Source organism: Ambystoma mexicanum, chromosome 5p, assembly GCF_040938575.1.
Source record: "Ambystoma mexicanum isolate Mex_15411 chromosome 5p, UKY_AmexF1_1, whole genome shotgun sequence".
In the NCBI taxonomy this organism is placed as follows: Eukaryota; Metazoa; Chordata; class Amphibia; order Caudata; family Ambystomatidae; genus Ambystoma; species Ambystoma mexicanum.
In genome coordinates, this window is record NC_090930.1 from 925,438,796 (window position 1) to 925,461,742 (window position 22,947).

Consider the following 22,947-nt stretch of genomic DNA (forward strand, 5'->3'; position numbering starts at 1 on the left):
CCCTAGCCTCCCTTCACCATACCCCCACCCCCATCGCTCACTCTTTGCGATGCATAGCACGCACTCTAGCACCCACCTTCACGACCCCACCCTCACGACCCCACCCTCTATTCCCCACCTGGTTGCAACCACAACCCTTCCCCTCGTACATTAAAATACCCAGATGCCGCCCACCCCCTCTCCTACCATCATCCGTCCAACTCGAAGATCAGAGGAGCACTCTGGCACGCCAAACACCTTCCTCCTCAAACACTTATCCCCAACCCCCCATCCAACCCTAACTCTGACATCTATTGAGAACACCGGATAACCCCCGCCCATACACCACGCCCTTTATCGAACTCCCAAGCCAGGCGAGCCCTCTGGTGCTCCAAACAGTGCAAATCCACCTCTACTTCCACTCCATCCTTGTGCACTCTAAAAAAATCTCCCCTTCCGCCCTTCCAATCTCACTTGCCGCCTACCCCCACCCCCTTAGCCCAATGCAGAACCCTCCACTCTCTCGACCAACCTCCCATGCCACCTTCTCCCTCCCCCTTAACCCCTACTCGACCCCCAACAACAATCCGCCCCCTCCATATCCCTTCCCCTCTCTGAAAGCAGCGCGTCTCACCCTTGCTAGTACGATAGCCTATCTTCTCCCTCCCCCTCTGACATTCCTCACCACTTCTGCCTCAGCCCAACCTCCCTCCCCCACTTTCCACCCCCTTTCTCTTGACTTCTCCCCCTTTACACCCAAAACCTCAGCGCCCTCCAAACTCATTCCAAAATATACCCGCTGAAACCCCCACACAACTGATCCATTCACCACCCTCCCAACCCCCCCCTTACCCCACCTCTCGTCTCACATATCCACCTCCGCCCGCCTGCGTACTCTTCCTGCCCCCATTGACGTAACCCTCTCACCCACACGCACCCAGCCCCTCCCATAGCCCACCCTATCTCGACCACCCTGAATGTTCCTACCACACCCACCACCCTACCCGATACCCACGTCCCGCTAGCCCCCACTCTGCTGAGCACCACGAAAACCACATCCCCTCACAAAGTCACTTGCATCCTTTTTAATGTCCGCTCCGTAGCAAAAAAATAAACGGCATCTTTGACCTCCTATCCTCTGACCAGCCGACCTCATTTTGATCACCGAAACCTGGTTCTCCGACGACTTTGTCCGAGTAGCACATGAAGCCTTCCCCCCCCCCCTTGCTCCTCACTCATCACTCACAATAGACCCTCTAGAGGTGGAGGAGTGGCAGTCCTCTTCAATCCTCATTTCTCCATCTCACTCGTCGAATCCCAGACATGGATCCCTTCCTGTGAATCCCTTCTATTTAAACTCTTGCTACCACCAACTTTCTCCCACAGCTTCCTACTAATCTGCAGACCCCCCTGGATACAACAGACATTTTGCCAACAACCTCTGTGATTCAATAGCTACCGTTTCAATAAATCACCCTTCTCTTACACTCCTAGGAGACTTCACTATCTGGTTTGATATCCCCAACAACCCCATGACCTATCAGCTGGTTGGCAGTCTTGATGCGCTCAACCTCTCCCATCATACGACTGGTCCAACCCACTCAGGTGGGCACACCCTTGGTGCAACTTTCAGCTCCCATGACCTGGTTTAAATATCCTTTCCCCAACCACCCTTCTGGACCGACCATTACGCCATCCCTTTCTCTAGCCACACTCCTGCCCCTCTGCCTACAGCTCCCCCGGCCTCTGTCCTGAAAGAAATATTCTCGTCAACCTTTGCAGGAGAACATTCAAGAGCCATACTAAAAGAAATTAGCGCATTTCAAGCCACTTCTAAAAACAAAAAAAAATCTTTTTAAAAAATCTATTAGACCGATCTCCAACACAAGATTTCTCGCAAAACTCATTGACTGGACTGCATACTCCCAGCTCAACTCCTTTGTAGAATCCAACTGTCTCCTCCACCCTGCACAATCAGGCTTCAGACCACAACATGGAACTGAAACCACTCTATTATCGATCTCTGATGATCTCAAGGTCACTGCAGACTCTGAAGATGACGCAGCACTGGTTCTCCTCGATATCTCTGCAACCTTTGACACGGTTAACCACTCAATCCTCCTTGACTGCCTTCACTCCCTAGGAATCCGTGGCACTGCTCTCAAATGAGCAACAGGAAACAAATAACCCTGCTCTCCCCTTTTGCCTCTACTGCTCGCTCGGTGAACACTGGAGTACCCCAAGGCGCATGCCTATCTGCTCTCCTGTTCAACCTCTATATGACCACTCTCCCAGGAATCATCCGCATGCACAACATCTCCTGTTACAACTACGCTGACGATACCCAAATTATCTTAAGAATTCCCAAGTCAGGCACCAACCACCTTCCCTACCTTGAAGCCGTCTCCGTGATATTGACCGATGGATGACCATAAACCACCTCCTTCTGAACCCGGATAAAACTGAAATCATGGTGTGCGGCAATACTACACTTCTACCACATCCGTTCCCATGGCCCCCTTCCTTCGCCCTCACCCGTCCCCCACTCCGATATAGTGCAAAACCTAGGCTGCACCATGGACTCAAGCCTAACCCTCTCCCACCAGATCAACGGCGTGTCAAAATGCTGTCACTATCACCTCAAACTTCTCAGACGCATTTTTCCCTACCTCTCGTACCCAAACAGACTTTCCGCAGTTATGTCTATTGTGATGTCGAGACTGGACTATGCCAACTCCTTATACCTAGGAGCTCCGGCATACCAACTCAACAAACTCCAAAGAGCCCAAAACGCTGCCGCAAAAGTGCTCCTTGCACTGGGTCTATGAGACCACATCTCACCAGCTCTCCGCACCCTACACTGGCTCCCGGTCGGACGAAGGGCCACCTTCAAGACCTATACATCACTCACTGAGCAGTGCACAAGACCGGCCCGTTGTACCTACAGGAAAATATAAAACCGTACCTCCCTTCCCGCACCCTAAGATCAGGCACTGCACTCCTTCTAGTGATTCCTACCTCTAACTCTGTCAGGATCGGAGGATCCGCCTTCTCAACCTTGGCCCCAACTCCATGAAACTCGCTCCCCACGCATATTCGGCACACCCGAGACTATTTGATGATCCGCAAAGCTCTACAAACGTCTCTTTCCATAATGTTGACCACGACCACCTGAAACGATTGAACCTTGCATCCCTACGAATAATGCTCATTGAGGTCCGAGCAATGACGCCTCCGAATACGCTTAAGTCACAGTTAAGCATGCGCACGCCCGAAACCCGGAATAACAAACTCCTTAGATCATAACTCAACCCATACACTCACCTCCCATATCACTATGCTTGCTCTCTACTATACACCATCAAACAATTAGAATGCAGCTACACCCCTCGATCAATTCGGCCTAGCTGCTCACATACGAACATTACCCCCTGAACACCTCATTATTCTAATAAAATGCAGCTACACCCCATGACAACTGGCCTAGCTGCACACAAGCGTCCTACACAGGCCTAACACAGCCAGAACCCAGTCTTGGTGGCCACCCTCCAGAATGCACACATTCAACTGATATCAATACCACCACACGTAATGCTAGGATGCAGCTACCATCGGGCAATACATCAGCTGCACACATAACTGGTGCACCCTATGACACATTCTCTCAACTGACCTGCACTACAGTCCCAAAGGGCTTTCAACCTACCAGCGCTTTGAGGTCATAACAATGATATATAGAGTGCTATATAAATACCAAATAACATAATAGAGGAAAATTGGAAAATGTAACTGGCCCAGAGAGGCTTAATTTTATATTATTTATTTTTTGAAATGTCTTAAATTATTAATGTACACATTTGTTCTCTATATAATTGTAATTTAAGATCTTGATCCTGGGTGGAGCTATTCAGTGTTACAAATTCAGTGATGCCTATGACGGTTAACTTGTATTAAAGGAGAGAAGGGTAGAAGATGCACACGCCTAATTCAGGTGAAAAGAGTCGGTAGAAATTAAAGGACAAGTGTGAATAGCTTATGGGTGCGGGGGAGGAAAAGTGGCCCTGGCACAGGGCTATCTAGATAAACAAAGGAGGAGGAAAGAGGATCCAAACTGGAACCCTCCCGTCCCCTGCACACCGTAATAGTGCGTCGAAAAGACGCCTCAACTGCAGTTTCAAATAGTATTCGGTATGAACATTTTTATCTTCAAATTTCAGTATAGCAAATCAAGATTAATTGTGGGTTAAGTAATGACATCCATGCTGTGAATGTACAAAACAAAGTGACAATTTATTCAAAACATAGGAAACGCAGGAGGTTCAGTTCTTTGGAAAATGGCTGACGCGTTTCGAGTAGTGAACTCTCTTCTTCATGAGCCTTTAGTCTTGTGCATGAACTGAATATCAAAAAGTATAGAAAAGGAACAGTCAGGCTTGTGTTGCTGCCAAATAGTTTCTACAGTTAGGTATAATACATTGAGGAAACATACAAAATGTTGCCATTGTTACTACCAACACCAAAGTGACCAAAATCCACCAACTATTGGGATCTTGAAACGTATCTTTACATTTTACAGATATGCATTGGATCCAGAGCCACTGACAACCAGAACCCATAGAGAACTGCTAATTGATTTATATGTGGGTAAAAACGAATACTCATGGTACCTGATTGAGTGCTTCCAGTTAGTGCATAGATAAAAGTTGCAACAAGTGCAAAATGGAGGTATAGGTCGTCTTTTCTGATGTGCGTTTGGTGTTGATCGAACTTCTCAGAGGCTGAAAGAACTATAATGGGCGCGTTGAATAAAGCCTAATCTATGTGGCCAAGATGCTGTGATGGTATAGTCAAAAAATAAACACTCACCCTGTCGGTATGCAAGTCGGGTCAGAGTGTAGCAATGCTAGAAAATGAATGCCGCGAACAGCATGTCTTCGCCCGTAGAGTGCAGGTAAGCATCTGTCAGATTAGTCTGTAAAGAATACAGTGATGTGATGAGTGCGTCTGAATACGTTTCACTATGCAAAAAATTGGCTGCAATTTGCCTGAGAGTCAAGGATCAGGTCCCGAAGGGTCCTGTATGTACTTACTGGGTTAGGCACATTGAATCGGCATGTAATTCCAGTGGGGTGCTGCACGCGGAGATCAATGCCGGGTGCGCTGCTTCTCTATAGTGATTGTAACCAGGGAGAGGACGCAGTCCGTAAGATGTGACCCTCGAGCGTGTCTCGAGTGGTCTGCGGATAGCTTAGGGTGTAGAAATGGAAGACGGACAACGAGAGTGATGCGGAACTCTCGGGCATTGAAAGGAAGTGTGAATAACGCGGCGGCCATATTAAAATACAGGTGCTGTGTGGTAAACCGGGTTAGGAAAGGGGTCAGTCTAATAAGGAAGGGGTCAGTCTAATTGGAAATAAAAAATAGAATGGTGAGCTAAGTCTCTGAAGGGAAAATTTGGATCAAGAAGGTTCTGGTTGGGTGGCTATGGATTTACAGGGACACTAATGCACGAGAGTGCTAGCTAGTGTATCAGATCCAAATAGGTTATGACAATTGTTTTTGAAAAGTCACTCGTATTTCTAAGCAAGTGGAATATGTACTGTGTCTGAATCAGCGGCGGTTTGTGTCACCTATAGTTAGAAATTCTGTATGGTTGTACAAAATGTATGTGCTGAGCTTCATTACAGTAACTTGTATTACTCAGAAGTAAGTTTCCCTTAGTTTAGCATTGATAGAGTGGAGTGTTTGCCTGTCGGCATCTTGACATTACAGATAGACTACAGAATAGTCCTGGCAGAAGAAATACGCTTTCTGGGAATTAAGAGGACATTTATGACCACCAAAGCCAGGTTTTTACTCCTTTGTGAAAGATCCTTTGATGCTTAGTTTCTGATCACATCAGCAAGTGCACTCTTAGTTGTGCATCTACATAGCACAAGCGTTAACCTAGTCATAGTGACGGATAAAGCCTTGTAAATAATAAAGCCTTGTAGACCGATGGGAGGTCATAAAATGCAGAGGGCCATAAATTGGGGATGGGTCTTTATGCCAAGCGATAATGACCCCTCCCAAGGTCCACAAGGCTATTAGCACATAGTGCAATGGCCAAAATGTCGGTAACCGAACCCCCACGATTTATGTCTGTGGTGCCTAGGTGTTGGTCACGACATGGAGGCCTGCGTGTCGTGCGCAAAGATGCGACAAGTCCCTACGTGAGAGGGCCGGGAAACTGGCTTTGGGCCGACCGGTCACCAAATCTCCAGCACGGTCCCTCATTCGGTCATCGGACGCTGAGACAGAGGAGCCCACTCCTGACAAGGGGAAAGAACGACATTGCAAGAAGAACGATCCCACTCCAGGAGCCATTCCTTGTCTTCCTCGAGGAAGGAGCAGCACCACCGCCGCAAGTCCATCTTGTCGTCAGATCGACGAAAGTTGTGTTCCTCCCTACTGTTCCAATTTGAATTCATTTGTGCCCTCGTGGTTGTATTGCATGCTTTTTCTCTTGTACTTAGTTGGCCCAGTGACTGCATTGTGCTATTCTGCCTCGTCGTTCCTATCCTGACCCTCACCCCCTGCTTCTCTCCCCCTCTCTCTCTTCATAACCCATGGTGCTCTCTGTTCCTCCTATCTTCTCTAACTGTTTCTCTGTTGACTATCCTTCCCTCCTCACTAAGTCTGGCAGGAAGAAGTTGGAAAGGGATATCTTGGTCTCTAACCCTGGTCTCCCTATCGCTGTTTCCTCCAGACAGACCCTCACTGACATCCTCTTTGTCGTTCCCTCGCCAGATCTATGGGCTCTTCATATGGTCTCTGTGCTCTATCCTTTTTCCTCTTCCCCATTAAGGGTGGCACCTGCTGGGACGCCCTCCTTGCTCCCTTTGATTCCTCTAAGGTCATATCCATGTTTCCCTGAATGGCACCGCCTTGGTCCAAGGCCCTCAGGCCAACAGTCTCCTCTTTGATGGGCGCTTCCCACGCCTGATCAATTTACTTTTCTCCTGCTATCCCATCTCGCCCTTCTTTGGCATCCTTGTTTCCCCCCGCTGCCTCCTCCTTGGCTACATTAACCTCTCCTGCCCCCCTTAAGGCTCTGTCTACACCCCCTTCCACACCTCTGCGGGGCATACCTCTTAACTGTAACCCTCCCCGGAAGTCCTTCAAGGATGGCAACCTTCTCCATATTGCCACGCTCAGTCGACAAACACTCCCCTGACATCTGTCGCCTCCTGGAAGAACTTGGCCTCGATGTCCTCGGTCTCACCGAGACACGGTTCACTGCCAACTCTGTCACAAGTTTTGACACTCTCCTCCTTGACGGCTACAAAATCCTCTCCGCACCCAGATCCACCCGTTCCGGAGAGGGTGTAACCCTGATCTTCCCTGAGAGGATTCCTGCCTCTCATTGCTATGCAGTCCTACTCCACTTTTGAATGCCTTGTCTGCAGGCTCTCTCTCCTGGCCACTCTTTTACCCAGGCTATCTATCAGCCACCTGGTCAGATAATTTCCTTCCTCTGAGTGGGCAGATCTCTCCTCCTCCCTCCTGGCCTCAACCACTCAACTCCTCCTTCTTGGTGACTTCAATATCTATCTGGATGCTCCCTGTTCCTCCTCTGTACTCTTTTGTGACCACTGCGATTTTCTCTCTCTCTCTCTCTCTCGTTCTATTCTCCCTTCTGGACCGACTCACTCCACAGGGCACACCACCGCCGCAAGTCCATCTTGTCGTCAGATCGACGAAAGTTGTGTTCCTCCCTACTGTTCCAATTTGAATTCATTTGTGCCCTCGTGGTTGTATTGCATGCTTTTTCGCTTGTACTTAGTTGGCCCAGTGACTGCATTGTGCTATTCTGCCTCGTCGTTCCCATCCTGACCCTCACCCCCTGCTCTGATCTCCTCAGACCTCCCCCTCTCCATACCTCTGACACCCTCTCCTGGAGTGATCACTCACTCCTTTCCTCCCATCTCTCCCTCTCTACACCTCAGGCAATGCCAACTCCAACACTGCCACCTACCTTCTCGGTCATCCGACCCATGAAGTGTCAGTTGAGGCTTTCGCAGCCACTTTCTCTCCTCCTCCTCCTCCGGCTGACTCACATCCTGACACAGCCCTGTCCATGCTTTACTCTTCTATCTCTGATACTCTGAATGTTCTTGCCCCTGTCATGAGTATCCGCTTGAAGCCCAAAGCCAAGTGCAACTCTTGGTACGACTCTGACCTAGCAACCCTTAAACGCGACTGTAGGCTGAGTGGAAATGGCAGGCTTCTTGTACATCCTCTGACAAACTGGTCTTCCTCCCGCTCCAAAGGCATTACTGGCTCCTTGTTCGAACTAAGAAGAGAGCCCACATCCAAGCTTGCATCTCTGCAGACTCAACTCGGTCTTACTCTTTAAAATCTGCAAGGAGCTGCCCAACCCTGCTGCAGTCTGTACCTATCCTGTCGCCTCCCAGGCCCTTTGCATGGCCTGTGCCTCTCATTTCATCTAAAAAAAAAACAGGGCATCCTGTCTATCCTCCTGTCATCTCCTCCTCTTCCCCCCCCTTCCCTCCCCTCTACCGCTGGCCCTCCTACTGCTGCCCGTTCCCACTTTCTCTTCCTTTTCTCTTTTCTTCCACGAAGAGGTTTCTAGACAAGTCCGATCTATGAAAGTCTTGTCAAAACATGGTCTTCCAGTTAGTCTAAAACCATCAAGGACCACATGGACACCCTTGCTCCTGCTCTGGCCGACTTCTGCGACTCTCCTTCGCCTCCAGGGCCTTTCCTGCCAGTCTGAAGCACTCTCTTGTGCACCCTCTTCTCAAGAAACCCACAGCTGACCCTTGATGCCCGGCTAACTATCGCCTGATCTCCATCAATCCTTTGCTGGGCAAACTCCTGGAAAAGCTGGCCATCTCCCAGCTTAATCTTCACAGTGATTCTACTGGTTGTCTCCATGACCATCAGTCTGGGTTTGGAGCTGCCAGAAGCACAGAGACTGCTCTCCTGAACATTCGTGAAGACCTACTCTCCAACCTTGAGTCTAACATCCCTTCTGTCCTCATCCTATTCTATCTCTCGTCTGCCTTTGAAACGGTCAACCATGTAATCCTGCTCAACCGTCTGTGACAACCTGGGCATCACCGATCAGGCCCTGCCTTGGCTGACCTCTTTCCTCTCTGATTGACCCTCATAGGTCAAACTCGGGTCCTTCCTTTCCTCTATCTCACTCTATACCTGTGGTGTTCCCTAGGGGTCTAACCTCTCTCCCTGGCTGTTCAACCAATACCTGGCACCCCTTGCCCACCGCATTGCTGCGCTCTGCTCCAACTTTTCGAGCTATGCGGATGACACTCAGCTCATCTTTAGGCTTCCTTCCGCCACCTCCTTGCCTTCTCTCATCTCTGTCTGCTATCCAGGAGTGGTGTGCCGCCAATGAGTGCTAGCAAGACTGAGATTCTCCTCATCGGCACACCTGCACCCTCCTTTCCTGTCACTCTCTGGCCGGCCTCCCTTGGCCCTCTTCCTGCTCCCACCTGCGAGGCTATGAACCTCGGGGTCATCTTCGACTCCACACTCCTTTCTTCCTCACATCTGTGACGTTTCCAAGAAGTCAAACTACCAATTGCACTTCCTTAGAGGTATTCTTCCTTTCCTCTCCTTTGTGGGATGTTTTTACCCATGCATCCGAGCCCTACCACAAAAACTGTGCAGTACTGGCATGGAAAACATCATGATGGCCAGAACTTCCCAGAAAATGCACAGGGAAATGCATGAAGAATAGGCTGCCACCCATTTTTGCCTATGTTGTGAGCACAGAAGGGCACAGAGCCTAAAACCATTGTCAAAGGGGCAATGCTGATTGCCAAAAGCAACCCATAACTGGTGGGAATTCATTTTCTTCAGGTCAAACATGGCTAATTTATGGGCACAAAATTATTTTACTGCAGAACTACACCAATGCCATTTGTTGAACCTGGACAATATACTTCCATGTAATATCTCTTGTTTGAAATGCTTGAATTCAAGACTGATCCAAAACAATTGCATGCAGTACCCGCTTTTGACTGAGGGCGGCGCTAGCGGTCTAAACTCTGACAGGGAAACTGCATGTCAGGAGTTGCAGGAGAGGCCTTTACATCAAAGGCTAGGAATTAATTAAAATCTTAACCACATGCTGTTCCCAGAAGACAATCTGATTTAATTAACAGGCCAAAGGCTGGGAAACCTCTCACCTCCAGAGATTCACACCAGGAGTTAGAATCTCACATGACCTCTTGATTGATAGAAGGCAGACTGGCTGGGAGCCTCCTGGAGACCACACAATAGGCTCTTGTACTTGAATAGAATATGTTGATTTTGACTGTTTCCTGTCAACAAAGGCCTGCCAGCCAGAAGACGCATGTGATCACTGACCCACCCAAGTCTTGGAGGCGGACTCCAACACTCTGAGAACTGAATTGAAAGCAAAATATATATTTTACAGAAACACTGATAAAAAAGATAGCTGCTTTTGCATGAACTGCTAAATTTCGTTTGCCTCTTAAAAACCATCCCTGAATCATTGCTAGAGTGAGCCTGAACTCATATTAACTAGATACCACTCACCCTGAACCTCCTGAAGGGAATTAAAAGCATTTTCAGCATATTTCTCACTGCATTGTCACCATATTCAAAGCATTTTGCCTGTGTTTCAAAACTCCTATCTGTTGTATAAGCTGCTGGGGGGTGAATTGTCCAAGAAAGTGATTACATTGTCTTTTGCTGAAACCCTATCAAGTTATTTTCTGTACTGCATTTCATTCCACCTTGCATCCATTTGAAACCATAAAAGTATTATTGCTATCTTATCCATCCTATAACCACTCATCATTGATTATAAAGAAGTGTTCCAGTGCCAGACTATCCACTATTGATTACTGCTCAGATTAAGTGTGATAATCAATTATTAATTTATTATAAAGTGTGATATATATATATATTGTTTAAATTCTCAAATAAACCTTTTAACTTGCAAAACAGAACTACTTCTTGGCTCAGTGGGGTCAGGGGGATTCCAAGAGAGAGGTGTTATATAGGGGTAGTCATCCAGAACTCATGAACTGGACATAAAGATATATCAATAAGGGTTTCCATTCAGTATCCCAGACTAGGCATTGATTTAGCTGTAGTGTTGAATTTAATCCTCTTACACCTTCCCCCAGAAGCTTACTGTCTCTCGAGCTCTGGTTCTCTCTAGGCTTGACTATTGTCTAAATCTGTCTGCTTCTACTCTCCGCCCTCTGCAACTCATCCAGAACAGGACTGCAAGACTTGTCATTGGCCTCAAGCCCTGGGATCGTATCTCTCGGCCCTGAAATCTCTTCATTGGCTACCAGTGGCTGCAAGGATTAAATTCAAGGCCTATGCATTGTCCTCAAGGCTTTCTGGGGCTTGGGTCCAAAATACCTTCAACTCTCCCTGCATAAATACCTTCCCACTCAAGCTGTTCGCTCCTCCAACTCCCTCAGGGTCCGTCGCTTCTCCAAGCAACGAGTTGGTGGTCGATCTTTCCTCGGCTAGGGGCTCCCTCTGGAAAAGCCTCCCTGCCACTCTAAAACTTGAGGAGAACCATCTCTGGTTCCGCAAGCACCTCAAGGCCTTCCTCTTTGCTTCTGCCTTTGTTCTTCCTCTCCCCTGCTGATCTGTCTGTTTCGGTACCCTGCACCTGATTACCCTCTGACTTCGGGCCCAGGTCGACCCATACACTCACCCGCACTGCCTCCTGGCAACCCCTTTACTTGGGTCTGTAACTGTAACCCTACAGTCCCCCTTACCTACACTTAATCGATGCACCTTGTCTGCACGTTAAACACTGCACTTGCCACCCTGCTGACTGCACTACCAGTTGTTGTTTTTATCCCATTGCCTAGCACTTTCCCCTTCTCGCCCCGCCCCCTGCACTTTCCCACTTCCCTCTCCCCTGCACTTGAGCGTTCTAAATGTCACTGGGCCTAGTAAGATTGTTGTTTTGTCCTCCCCTTGTTTCCCTTCCCTTGCCCCGTAGCGCTATGAAATACTTGTGTATGAGCACTATACAAATAAAACATCATTTCAAAGATACTGGGCCTAAAGAGCACTTTTATAGCCAAAGTTAATCACTTCAGTCTTCGAAGGGCTGATCTTCAAACAATTTTTTTGAATCCATTCTGTTTCTCCATACATCGCGAGAAAGAATCCATGCATGCCTTCAGATCCTATTCCAGTCTGGACGTCATTTGCATACAAGTAGTATTATTGACCATAGGAATGTTTCAAGGTAACAAGAAGCCTGTCTGAATGGCGAGTAGGAACAGCACACAACTAAGACTCTTCAGGCTAATTGGTTCTTTTCTTTTATTCATATACCATGTGAATGTAACATAATACTTTAAGCACTCCCTCCACCCCCCCCCCCCCCAATTTCCCTGAATGCTGTCCCACTCCTGAAATCTTCCCCAAATATATTGGTGTAGAGAAAGGGATCTAGAGCCAAACAATTCTCCTGTGCGGATTCCAGTGTTTGGGGGGGGGGGTAACCAAAACGGGTGCAAATCAAATGTGGAATACGTTCTGATCGTGTTTGTTCACAGGCAACCTAATAGTCTTGTCTCTATTAAGCACGACCACCAGCCCATCAAGCCTTGACATTGGCCAAAGGCAGAGTTTGATGCCAACCCTTGAGTTGTCATCATGCAATGAACCACCCGACAAGAGGTGTAGGCTGGCTTGGTGGATCTACTCTCCCTCCTTATCGAAGGGTCCTAAGGTTGGTGCCCACCAATACCTTTTTACATATTTCATTGACATTTTGCCATGAGGTCATACCTAAGTTGTCTTTCACTTCTCCTTCTTTCCCATCACTTCATCCCTTAACGTTTCCTGCCCCGCTTCGATACTCTGCCACATGCTCATATGTGTGCACCCAATCATACACAAGTTTAGGGGCTGCCCCATCTACCACCTTAGTGTTACTCAAATTCTCCTGCATTATCTCTTTTTGGGCCTCCAGAGGGTCTCTACTGATGTCAATTTATCTCACTGTTCCTTACCTCCTGCCCCCATGTGTATTTTCTATTTCCTTCTCTCTAGTCATCACTCCATCCTCTTCCTTTCCCTCAGTGTTCTGCCTTTCTTTCACCACTTGAGAAACCTTTATACCAACCTCCTCCCTTCTGATGATCAGACTTCCTCGCTCCCTATTCTGGTTCTTTGCTCCAGTCGCTCCAGGGTTTAATCCACTTTAAGAGCAACTTGGTGGGTGTGTCCTAAGCAGATGGCATGGCACACAGTGGTAGGTGTGGGTAATAGCCATTTGGCTCAGTTTCGTCACGCTGACAGTCACCCTTTACAACTGGCATCAGAACATATTTGGTTGCATGAATGGGTCTAAAATTCATCTTTTGGAAATCCAAAGGATCTCGCCTTTCAATTCGAGAATGTATTTGTTTCTTTTCTGCCCATTCTGTCGGCTTCCCCTGAAAGGTAAGCTGCAAGATTGGTTGGTAGTTGGAGGCCTCTCATGGGTCAAAGTTTCTTTTTTCAAAGGTGTAAACACTGCAATATGTTTTGAGACTCACGGAAGTCGGCCATTCATTCAGGAATAAGGTCATCTTTCCGGTATCAGCATATTGCTTATTTCCTTTACTAATTTGGCAGCACAATCATTTTTTGACCCCATGGATTAATTCTTTTTAAATCATTCACCTACTTTTCAAGATACCTGCTGCCACTGTAAGCACCATCAGTGTATCAATTGCAGAATTAGAGTCCAAGCCTGGTGTGTAGTGTTAGATCTGTTCCAATTGGGCTAACTTTGAAAATAGAAAATTGGCAAGTGAGTCTTATTATTCCTGTGACAGGACAATATGATAAGATTTTAAAGGAGGATCTTGGAATTAATGTAGTATTTTTATTTTTTTATTAAAAAAAAAATGTATTTAAGCAGTTGGTTAAAAATACTTAAACCTTAGCTTTACAATACCATATATAAAAATGCAAATTTAAAAATGAAAATACATAAACGTAAAATCAAATCCAGTCCGTTCAAATTGGATCTCCATCTAGCCAACTAAGGTCTACTACCACGAGCCACATCCACTAGTTGGGGACCAGCCACTTCCCCTTTAACGGCCAGCCCATCTATTAATGGCTTATTCAATGGTGGATCAATTAGCTCGAAAAGTTCCTTCAAAAAGGCCAGCAAGGCTAAAGTAAGGGAGGTTTGGGTGCTCGACATAAGTCTCCTCCACCAATCTTCATCCGACATAGTTGAATATATTTTAAAGTACTTTGCCATCAGTTTAGAACAGGGATCTTTTGCACCTGGACACTTTAATATCAAATGCATTAACGCCTCTTGATCAAATCATACAATCTATAATTGTAGGCTCTTTGGTCTGCTGGTTTCCTAACCTGCGATTTCCTTGGTAGGGTATAAGTTCATCCTAAACCTTAAAGTTCTGGCGCTTAAATCTACATGGAAATCTCATAATGTATGGAGGAAGAGTACCCCTCACTCTGTCAGTAAAGTTGTTACCAAAGACTTTTACTGTGGCTCGTGCTTCCAAAGTTTGAGTCCAATCCAGATTGTACGGTTTCCTTTTTATTCAAGCTTGGTGTAGCCATAGCGAGTCCGGAGTTTCATCAACCCCTGCCAAAATGTCTTTACATATTGAGCTCCAAGCCATCGATAAGGGCTCAGAGGGCCTTAACATTGCCGAACCAATCGCCGGTAGGCCTCCTTTGATATTTTTGGCGCCACATTTCCTAAACGGTAAGAGTTTTCCAGACTGTAATGGAGTATGGGGAAGTCAACCCCAATTCCGCTCTAATGACCTGGATGGACACACAGTTTGGCAGACATAACACCTTCCTTCAAAACGGCCCTTCTAATTTTCCCCATATGGACGCTGGTAATGAGAGCGATGTTTCTGCAACATGAGTCAATATGGGTGTTGCCTTCATACGAAAAAACTCAGTTACTGAAATCAAAGTGAACTTACAAAACCTATTCCTAATAATGATTGCCTGTGTGGCAAAATTTCGTGTCTTACACCTGAGGGACTTCTCTCGCTGTGCATCCACTAAGCTGTCATTCAGACAGAGTCCCAAATAGGTGAATTCCTCTACTTCAGGAATGTTCTCCCCTCTAATAAACCACTCTTTTGTTACACCCCCTTTTCTTTCTCTTTTGCGTCCAAAAGTAAGGATCCTAGATTTTGTGGCGTTGATTTCTAGACCATCCGTGTCTGTGTACTTAATTAAAGACTCTAGTTACTGTTGGAGGCCCACTTTGGTTAAATCCAGCAGGATTAAGTCGTCAGCAAAAAGTAGCATACTGATCTTTACCCCTCCCAAAGTTGGCGGAAAACATCTCACCGCTGTAAAGGCCGACTGTCTAATGTAAACAAATAAACAGCTGGAGCCAAGGGGCATCCTTGCTTTAAACCATTAAAGGTTTTGATGGGTTCAGTCATGTGACCATTTTTGTTAAGTCTTATCCTCAGTGATGTGGAGCAATGTAGGAGTCTCAAGGATCCTCTTATATCCAATGGACAGCCCCACTTTTCCAATTTCATCCATAGTATTTGACGATTAACAGAGTCAAAGGCCTGTGCCAAATCAATTTAGGCCATGTATAGTTCTTGCCCCTTTTTCACCTTAACCTTTGCTTTAAGAATACTTAGGATGAATACGTTTACAGAAGTCCCCACCCCTTTTATAAATCCGGTTTGCCATTGATCGTAATGATGAGAAGTAGCCCAGCTGGCGAGGGCTTTAAGGAGCAATGATCCGAAAAGGTTACCACCAACGTCCAACAGGCCGATTGGCCTATGATTTCCCACCACCGTCCTGTCACCTTTTTTTGTAAATCGGGACTATAAATGCAGTAGTTCATGATGGTATGTTCCTTACCTCCTTTATCTCTTCAAACCATACGCCCAGGATAGTGGACCACTGCTCTGCGTCTTCCTTAAGATGACAATTTGACAACCTGTGGGGCCGGCCGCCCTGGGGTTACTAGTCTTGAGGATCAGATCGTAAATAGCACTCCTAGTTGTTGGGAAAGCCCATGGGCTTACCAACCCTTGTGACTCGTCCAGGCTTTGATCCTCCTCCACCTGCAAATAGTTCTTCAAAGTGTTGTCTCCAAGTTTCTTCCCGAATCGGGTTGTGTATAAGCGCATCTTGCAGAGCCGACATCTTAATCACATTCCATGTTTCAGATGTATTTTTCTGCTTTATCAGCTGGAGCATAGTCTCCGACTCACGTTGATACATCAAGGCCTTATGTGATTTCAGCCAGTTCTTGAACTCTTGTTTTACATGTCTAATTGAACTTCGAGCCCCATCCGTTTGATGTTTGACCAAAAAACGTATTTCCTTGTTCATACTTTTTTTCCTTCTTGCCACTTCCAAATCCTACTTGTGGCAAATGGTAAAGCCAACTTTGCTTGATGCCAAATCTTTAGGGTTATAGGATTTAAAGGGTACTTCCTGTGAAGTTGGAGTGAGATCTCCCTTTTCATCAAGAGTAGACAAGGACGGTCTCCCTCTCAGCCTGTTTACTCCTAGAGTAATCTCGATGGCAGCAGTGTTTCGCGAACTCTTTCTTAACGGCCATTTTTTTAGCTTTCTAACGACAATCCTTTTGTCACTTAAAGCAGTATCTCTTACTTCCGTACTGGCAATATCATGGAAGAGGGATTCTGATGCAAAGGCATAGTCCCACCATGGTGCCCCTCCTCCAGGTTGGTGAATATTTGTTTCCCATAGGTCATTCCTCCATGAGAGACCTCACTTGAGGTGCAGCCTCCAAGGCCATATCTTCAATGAGGGTGAACCTGGTGTCGAAACGATGGATGTTTAGGTCGCCGCACACAAAGACTTGGAGGTTACGATGTACAGCACTCGCTTTGTCGAAGTGTGTGGACAGACTGGGAAGTACTTACTCCACTTCGAGGCTTCGTTGCAATACAAATTGATCACCAACACTTTCCTCGTCCCTCCGACTAGAGGCAAATCCGTCAATATTATAATGGCCTGAATTAAAGGTGAGGGGCAAGATTAAAAAATAATCTTGAAGCCTCGATCTAGACGAATGGCTATCATCAAACCGGCCTTTGGGCGATCATTTTGACCCTTTTGTACCGGTTTGATGGAAATCGAGAAGCCCTCCAATAAGGATGTCACTAATTTTAGGAATACCTTCTCCAAATGCATACAGTTGATTCAGGGCTATGGTCTGTGCAGCCCCTCTCTGGTACCCCCCCCTGAATCCCCTCAGCCAAGGCACACGCCAGCCAATTCCAGTTGGCCGACGCCATTTTTTTCCTCCAGTGGCTTCTGGGCACGGCCACCTTTGTTCGCCGCAGTGGTAGGGCCTTACCGCAATTTCAAAGCCACCTGGCTATGATTCAAGGGGCTATGGACGTCACAAGATCTTACGTCTTTCTCCCTGATGCTCGTCTGATACACCTGGGGACAATGATGGTAGACCTCACATTCATCCGATAAATCTTCACTTTATCAACACAGGGGAGGTTACATTCTATAAGGTCCCCCTCCACTTCTGAAAAAAAGAAGCCCAAAGATAAAACTTCTGGCGACATTTCAGTAGAATGTCTTTTAGGGACCTCAACGCTAGATGTAGCAGAATTCTGTCTAGTGGGTGCTTTTCCGGGAATTCTACCAGCAAAAGGTCATTGGATTTAATGTGGCTTAAGGCTGGAATGGCGTTCATTAATCTCAGAATATTGGTCCTATTTAAGATCAGGTTGTCGCTAATTCGAAGTGTTCTCTCCAAGCAAAGCACTATATCTCTCAATCTTCCTTTATGAGCTCTTTCCAAGGAACGAGGGGGAGTAGGGTCTTTCATCAACTTTGGAATGGTGAATTTGACATGGCGAACAGGCGAGTTGTTCCTCATGTGGTTCCCACCCTTTCCCCAGAGAAAAAAGCTAAAGCTCTTATCTCGTCGAGCATTTTAAACTGAGCATCCTCCAGCGATACCAGGCCTATCAGTAATTAGGAACTGTCTTCATTCAGAGACCTTGGTGAAGGAACATCAAGATGGGAAAGGGCTCCACGCCTTTTACGGAGAAGATTGTAGGACCTGCCGATCGTTTTCCCAAAATCGGAGTGGGCTGATCCCTCCCCACCCCTCCCGATCCTTCGACCTCCCACTTCCCTCGGGTAGATCTTGAGCCCAACCAATGAGCACGTCTTTTGGTTCTGGACTTTGGGCCACAATTTGTCTTCATTGGGCTCCGGAATTAAGAAGGAATCATCCTCTATAGAATAGGTTGAAAGATTTATTAGGTCCATTGTGGAATCGTCAGGACCCTCGATCAAACAATTTTCCACTTGTTGGGGGAGTGGGGTGGAATTGTTATCTATAGGGGACACTCCCCTTGACTGTGGCGCCTTTCTCTGATCTTCAATACAGGGACCCACACTGTTTAAAGACGAAGGGGGAGGGACCTCTGATATAATTTTATTTATCTCCATGGCATTCTTTGGGCCCAAGACTATCAGGGGGGTGAGGGGTCGTCCTCCTGCACCCCATGGCTCTCAGAATTATAATCGGCCACTTGTTCAGCAAAGTCATGGGCGGCTGGCTTATAGGGACTTTCAATGGCGAGACTGGTATACAACTATGAGAAGCTTCACTCCTCCGTTTGTCTTTGTCTCTCGTAGCCGTTGAACTATAATAGAGTGTAGAGTAGATGTAATATGTTCTTTATTTTTGTCCAAGTTGCCCTGGATTCCCATCACAAAACCCTCCAAGAATATTCATTTTGTATGGAGCATAGCAATCAGGGTAGACTGGTCCCTGATCTGCTTGTTCATTGTTTCGTGACGTTTCATGTAAGGGGCCAGGGACAGAGTCGGTCCGCGATCAGGCAGGCATCAATGGGCTGAGGACAGGGAGTTGAATTTTCAACCTGGGCAGCCGCTACATCGAGGAGAAGGTCTTCGTCTGAAATAGGCATCCCACTAATGGTCGGTTGAGGTCTCAGCACACCCTGGTGTACTGCTCCTTTCAAAAGGTGGGGTCTTCTTCTGCACCAGAAGCCTCAACCTGCGCGCTCAACTTTGTTGCTTTCTCCCGGCATAACTTCCTCGATTCAGCTTCAATTTCTTCGAAGGTCCAGACCAGGAGACTTCGTTGGGGCCCGCTCGTCTTTTAAGGGTGAATGGTCTCCCACTCACGTCTTCACCCGGGGGCTTCCCCCCCATTGAAGAGGCTAGAGTTGGGGACTTGGGAAGGTCCCCGGACACCTTCTTCCCGACTGACTGCCAACTGTCAAGCGGACCCCAACACTAGGCAAATATTTTGGCCCAAGAGGGTTAGAAGGGTGGGTGGTAGAAGCCACCCCACAAAGACCTTTGGAGGCATAGTCAGGATTTCTGTAAGAAAAACGAGAAATGGAGGCAAATGTTTGCGGCAGCAGCCCCCTTTGCAGCCAGCAAGATTTCAAATTTGATGGAGGGTCCAGCTGATTTTGTGCAAATTTGTAGGGCCGACTTAAAAGCTTCTCATTTCCAGGCTCAGGTTTGCTTTTCGGACGAGTCAATACCTGGGACTTGAGGATTCCACCTTCAAGCTGATTCTTAGGGATCAGAGTCACCTAGGTCCCACAGGAAGCTGTGGGGGGACTTCTCTGCTCAGCTTCCACCAAAACAATGGGCAAGCTACCCACCCTTTTTCCTCCAAACACATCCCAAGGGCCGGAGGGTCATTCACTCTAGCAGCCCTCTGTAACTCCTCTAGTGGAGCACCCTCAGAAGGGCTAGGAGAATGAAGAAATTGAGGAGAGGGAGAAGGGCATTCATGGCCGATGCCGTAGTTGCCGTGACTTGGACCTTAACTTCTAAAGGTAGAGGTAGAGGATTTGGACATTTTGGGGGAGAGGGCACGAAGGCCCCGTCTAGAAAATTGCCAGGAGCTGCAGCAGTAGCCTCCACAGTTATTTCATCCAAGTGAACTGCGTGTTCTTCAGCCACCCTCAAATGTCCCCACAGCTCGAACATTACACTGTGACACTAGAGGCTGTTTTCACAAAAAACAATCGTTGGCAGCTGATCTTCGTACCTCAAACGTGAGACCCAGTAACCGTGAACAGCTAGCCACCAACCATGGAAACGCAGGACTAGGTCTGGGACACTGACTCCATTTTTAATTAGGGGTCGAGCTCGTAGCTAGCCAAACGCAGTCAAGGGCAGTCACTTATAGGGAGAAGAAAAAGAAAGGATCACGGGAGCATTTGTGAATTTCGGCACTCAGCGGATCACCAACTGCTGATCCACAATGCTAAAGCAGACACAGCGCGCAGTGTATGTAATAATCTCACTGGAGGAGACAGGAACTAGCTTCCGTCTTCTGTCTAACTTACACGCCACTCCACCTCGGCTGTGGCTCCGGCTCTGTCTGAAGCTCAAAGGGTCAAGAGGGTTCCTCTGCTCAGCCTTCTGCCTGCAGCTCCAACAACTCAGAGTTTGAGTTCAGAGGAAAGGACCCAACAATAGTGTAATGTGTGTCAAGCCGCACTAGTTTCCACCAGTAACTCAGGAAACAGCTGCTTCTGACACAATGTAGTATTTGAATACGTTTATTCAGTGTGTTTTGTGTAGACTCTCTAAGCAGGACGCATAGAAACTTTCTTTTGCTGTAAAGATTATTTTTTGTATCGCCCTTGAAGCAATTTTAAATCTCTACTAAGTGGGCAGCACTTGGCATTCAGCTTTTCAGATTTATAATTAATATTCTCCCTGCTAATCTGGATTGTCTTGCATTTACTATTATTCAAGCCAGTTTTATTGGTCCAATAGTGATTAAAACTAAAAAGCTTGTAGTCTAAAGATCCTGTGTACTGCTGCCAACTTTCAGCAGGTGGGCCTAGATTGTGTGAATTTAGAATGGTTTTATCCAGAGATCCAGGAGTTACTAAAATTTCATGTTTAATACAGAGATTTGATTTAGAAATCCAAATGGTAGTGTTAGTCACATGGTTAAATGAAAAGGAACTCTATGGTGTGACAACGTGTCTGGCAGGGGTTGAGACACGATGCTATCCTTTCTGAGGTGAACAAACCATCCAAATTGTCTATGGCTTGATTGGCTGGGGGTCCCATTGTCTTAAATGTAAGACCAAGTTTTCAATTAATGATTTTGTAAGCTGGGTTTGCTCCATCCAGAAATGGAAGTCACTGATAACAATAAAACAGGGATTTAAAGGAATTGGGGTCACTAGAATGTCTGCCATTTTATTAGGAAAAGTGTGATCAAGTTTAAGTAGCTTGTATATTGGGAGAAAGTTGCATACAAACATATATTTGAAATTTGGCATCTGAAGTGTGGTGTTTTAGTCCTGATATTTTAAAGGTCTTAACATCTTCATACTTTGGTAATTTGAACTAGGCCAGTATGCTTTCATTCCCCCATCAGTTTTCATATCGTATAGTAGAGCTGTGTATACATGTTCTTTGCTAGGTTTTTGAATTAACTTGTTGGTATACTTTTTATGCCAGATCTTTGTTTCATGCACATATGGAATTCATTTTTTTAAAATTAAATTTACATTAATTCTTTGCAAGACTGTTGCAATGGGATTGTGCATTTTTATTCCAGGAGCGCTACATCCAGGTCAGGTTTCCTAGTTGAGGAACCTTTTGCTTATCTGTCAATCATGTAACATGCAATACGTTTAATTGATTGTTGAGATCTCACAAATAGTTTTCTTACCTTTTTGTTTTAGAGGCTAGGTGTTCTTCATGTTGGACAGAGAATCGAAGAACAAGCAGAATTCGAAAAAATATACAAAAATGGTACTTTTTGCTTTTTCAATTATCACATCTTTGAGTGCTGCATGACCCTTTTTTTAACTGACCGACTGCATCTCTCTCATCTCTCTTCACAGCGTGGGCTGATAACGCAAATGCGTGTGCCAAACAATATGCCGGAACTGGTGCCTTAAAGACAGATTTCACAAGGCAAGCACTAGTACTTTCCAATATGTTAAAGTGTACCTAGTGAGCTGAAATATAAAATGTATTATACACTGACTTGTAATGTAGCTTGTATTAATTTTCTTCACACACCTATTGCCCAAGTTTTGTTTTCCCAAATTGCCCCTCCTGTTTGTGGGTGGATTAGCCTAGCCCCGTCATCTTATTTGACACCCCTCTCCATCCATACCTATCTCCGCTACCTTTGTTTTTTTCACCTAACTTTTTTCTCTCGCTGAAATCCAGTGTTCATTTTAATGGAGTTCTGCTCATTTTCTGAACTTTATTTGGGGGAAAAAACTGCATAAACCCATGATATACAACCAAAATGTATTGTCTCTTCGAGCTTGTAACTGCCATATTTCTCTGCACTGTACTTGCAAAATTATATTTGTTTTTGGCCACAGTGTAATGTCTTGACTTTGCACTTCAATGTAATTCATGTGCGCTTAATGCATTTGATGCATGGCTCAGTTGTATACTGTGTGAGTTATGGAATCTTTAATAGTGTGGTCACACATGTTACGTCAAATTCACCTCTTACCCACTGCTAACATGGATAAAATCACATTTCCCTGGAAAATAATAGCACTTGTAAGATTTATTGGTTGAACTCCCGTGGCAGAAAATGTTAGACGATTGTCTGCGACACCTGTCTCAGCGGACTGTGCTTGGGTTAACTGCCTTCCAGAAATGTGGCCCTTATCAAGGTCCTGTGATGGTGCTATTGGCTGATACTGCTTGCCAATGCAGGCATTATCACCATTTGCATCCTCACCCCAACATTTCTTCATTTAAAAAAAGTGTTTGCATTCTCAGCGCATCCTCTGCTCGGAGCACAAAGAATTAAAAAATGAAAGATCCATGGCCACAATGAAGATAATGGAGAGCACTCTTGCAAAACAGAAATGCAAAAAGTCCTTGACCATTTCGCCGCCTCCTCTCTGATCTTCT

At 46.2% G+C, this 22,947-nt stretch overlaps 1 protein-coding gene across 4 annotated transcripts in view; it reads left to right on the top strand.

Annotated features, from left to right (window-relative positions):
- The window catches only part of SACM1L (SAC1 like phosphatidylinositide phosphatase), a 1,165,903-nt gene that overhangs the window by 868,996 nt on the left and 273,960 nt on the right, over positions 1-22,947 (top strand). For all 4 annotated transcript variants that reach the window (XM_069613352.1, XM_069613355.1, XM_069613353.1 and 1 more), the window contains exons 15-16: positions 21,744-21,813; positions 21,906-21,978. In XM_069613352.1, the coding sequence (XP_069469453.1) occupies positions 21,744-21,813; positions 21,906-21,978 (143 nt within the window). The remainder of the gene's footprint in view (positions 1-21,743; positions 21,814-21,905; positions 21,979-22,947) is intronic.